Raw genomic sequence first — 1,941 nt, forward strand, 5'->3', positions numbered from 1 at the left:
AAAAAATAGCCCTGTCATACTCCATGACTGTGAAGATCTTTGTCATCCAACTATAACCAAACTTAGAAGGAAAACTAGAGACTGACACCAGCTAAAGAGTTTAAAAGTACTTAAATGAACCTTTTAACTTCTTGAGAACTCATGTATTTCAGTTTATTAAAAACCTTTAATTAACCAGAATACAGAGATGTTTTGTTCTTTTCAACCACTTTCATTATGTAACTAGTTCCTCTATTTAAAAATCAAATGGAAAACGATACCCTAATTTCTCCAAAAATGCCCCCAACTCTCTTGACAAAGAAAGGAATGACCAGGGCCCCTTCTAGCAACGATGGCTCGGAATAGGTCTTCCAAGATAAAGACTCAGCAGCAAACTGAATCACTCCATTTGGATCGCCAAACTTTTCTATCTAAAAATGGAAGCAGAGAATAGAGTGAGTGATAATATAATGTCTCTGGGTTAAATTACAATATCTAGCATATCAATGCACAGATAAGCTGAGGGAATGATAGGAACATTTAAGTCATACTTGAATACAGTCTACCTAGCTACCTGATTTTAAAAATCTTCTTTATTACTTTGATTGCTCTCTGTAAGGAGGTTCTTATTCCCAAAGGATAATGGCACTAAGTATCCAGAAAACTACAACTTACAGAATCCTGAATGAACAGTACTCCAAAGCATGAATTCAGCTTTACTTGCCTTGTGCTTTGCTTCATTTAACCACTTAGTGCAAGTTAGCATTTTTCTACTGATTATAGTAAGATACAGAAAGAGGAAAGAGGCACTGTGATGACTAATTTCATGTGTTGCTGGTATAGGCTACAGTGCCCAGTTAGTCAAACACTGGTCTTGATGTTGCTGGGAAGGTATTTTGTACATAGGTCTAAGATTTAAAATCAGTAGATTTTAAGTAAAGGAGATTATCCTGGATAAAGTGAATGAAACTTATCCAATCAGTTAAAGGCCTTTGAAACAAAAACAGGTTTCCTGGAGAAGAATTTTAGAATTCTGCCTCAAGACTTAAACTTTGAAATCCAAACTGAATTTCCAACTGCTGACCTGCTTACAGAATTCCAATTAAGACCTTCATTTCAACACAATCCTGACATTCCTGCCTCCAGTCTGCTCTGTGCATGGCAGACTTCTCAGCCCCCATAATCATGTAAGCTTTGAGACAACTCCTCTCAGCCTCAGTCTCTCTCCCTCTCCCTCCCCATACTATCTCTCAGTCAGAAGGGAGTACTTTCTGCTCCTGTGGACTAGATGATTTACATGAAAAACAGTGAATCTCGCTCTGATCTACCGAATCATTGTAGTAACTAAACAAGTAATTTTCTTCTTTCAAACGACCCAAATGTGACTAGTTAATAATTTTTATGTACTTAGATCATCTTCAACATTGATATATTTGCTATCAAACAAATATGTCCTCTAAAAGTGCCCAATATTCCCAAACCATCATACTGTCTGATATAAAGTATTTACCACTACACTGAAACTGTTGATAATCAGGTGATATAATAAAATAATATAACACTTAGGAACTTTGACCTGTTGAAACTGTTTTAACTTCACTTAGTTTTATAACTCTCAACATGAGTTTGTAGGGTTCAGCCAATATAAGTGGATTTTCTGATAGTTAAAATTTTGTGGGATAATAAAGTCACACTTACGGTTAATGTAACATCTTTAGCTCTAGAGTCTAATTTAGCTTCTCCTTTCACAAGTTTAAGTTTAATAATGAAAATCTCTTCAATTTCATTTTCTTCATGAGGATATATGGTCAGAATTATGGTTCTCAATCCACCTTCTCCATCTCCGAAATAGAAGGACCCGCTCACAGGCTCTGCAATGTCTCTGTTCTGGGCAGGTAAGTCCTCCTGAGAATTGGGTCCTGCTATCACCCAGTTCACCTGAAGGGTATTATATATTTATTT

The 1,941-nt window shown here is 36.2% G+C and overlaps 1 protein-coding gene across 1 annotated transcript in view; it reads right to left on the reverse strand.

The window, feature by feature from the left end:
• ADGRV1 (adhesion G protein-coupled receptor V1) overlaps positions 1-1,941 on the reverse strand; it is a 402,490-nt gene that overhangs the window by 272,430 nt on the left and 128,119 nt on the right. The window contains exons 66-67 of the mRNA XM_004678139.1: positions 1,678-1,917; positions 261-410 (exon numbers count right to left, since the gene is read on the reverse strand). Of these exons, the coding sequence (XP_004678196.1) occupies positions 261-410; positions 1,678-1,917 (390 nt within the window). The remainder of the gene's footprint in view (positions 1-260; positions 411-1,677; positions 1,918-1,941) is intronic.

This window comes from Condylura cristata, unplaced genomic scaffold (genome assembly GCF_000260355.1).
Source record: "Condylura cristata isolate star-nosed mole 26May11 unplaced genomic scaffold, ConCri1.0 scaffold00007, whole genome shotgun sequence".
NCBI classification, from domain to species: domain Eukaryota; kingdom Metazoa; phylum Chordata; class Mammalia; order Eulipotyphla; family Talpidae; genus Condylura; species Condylura cristata.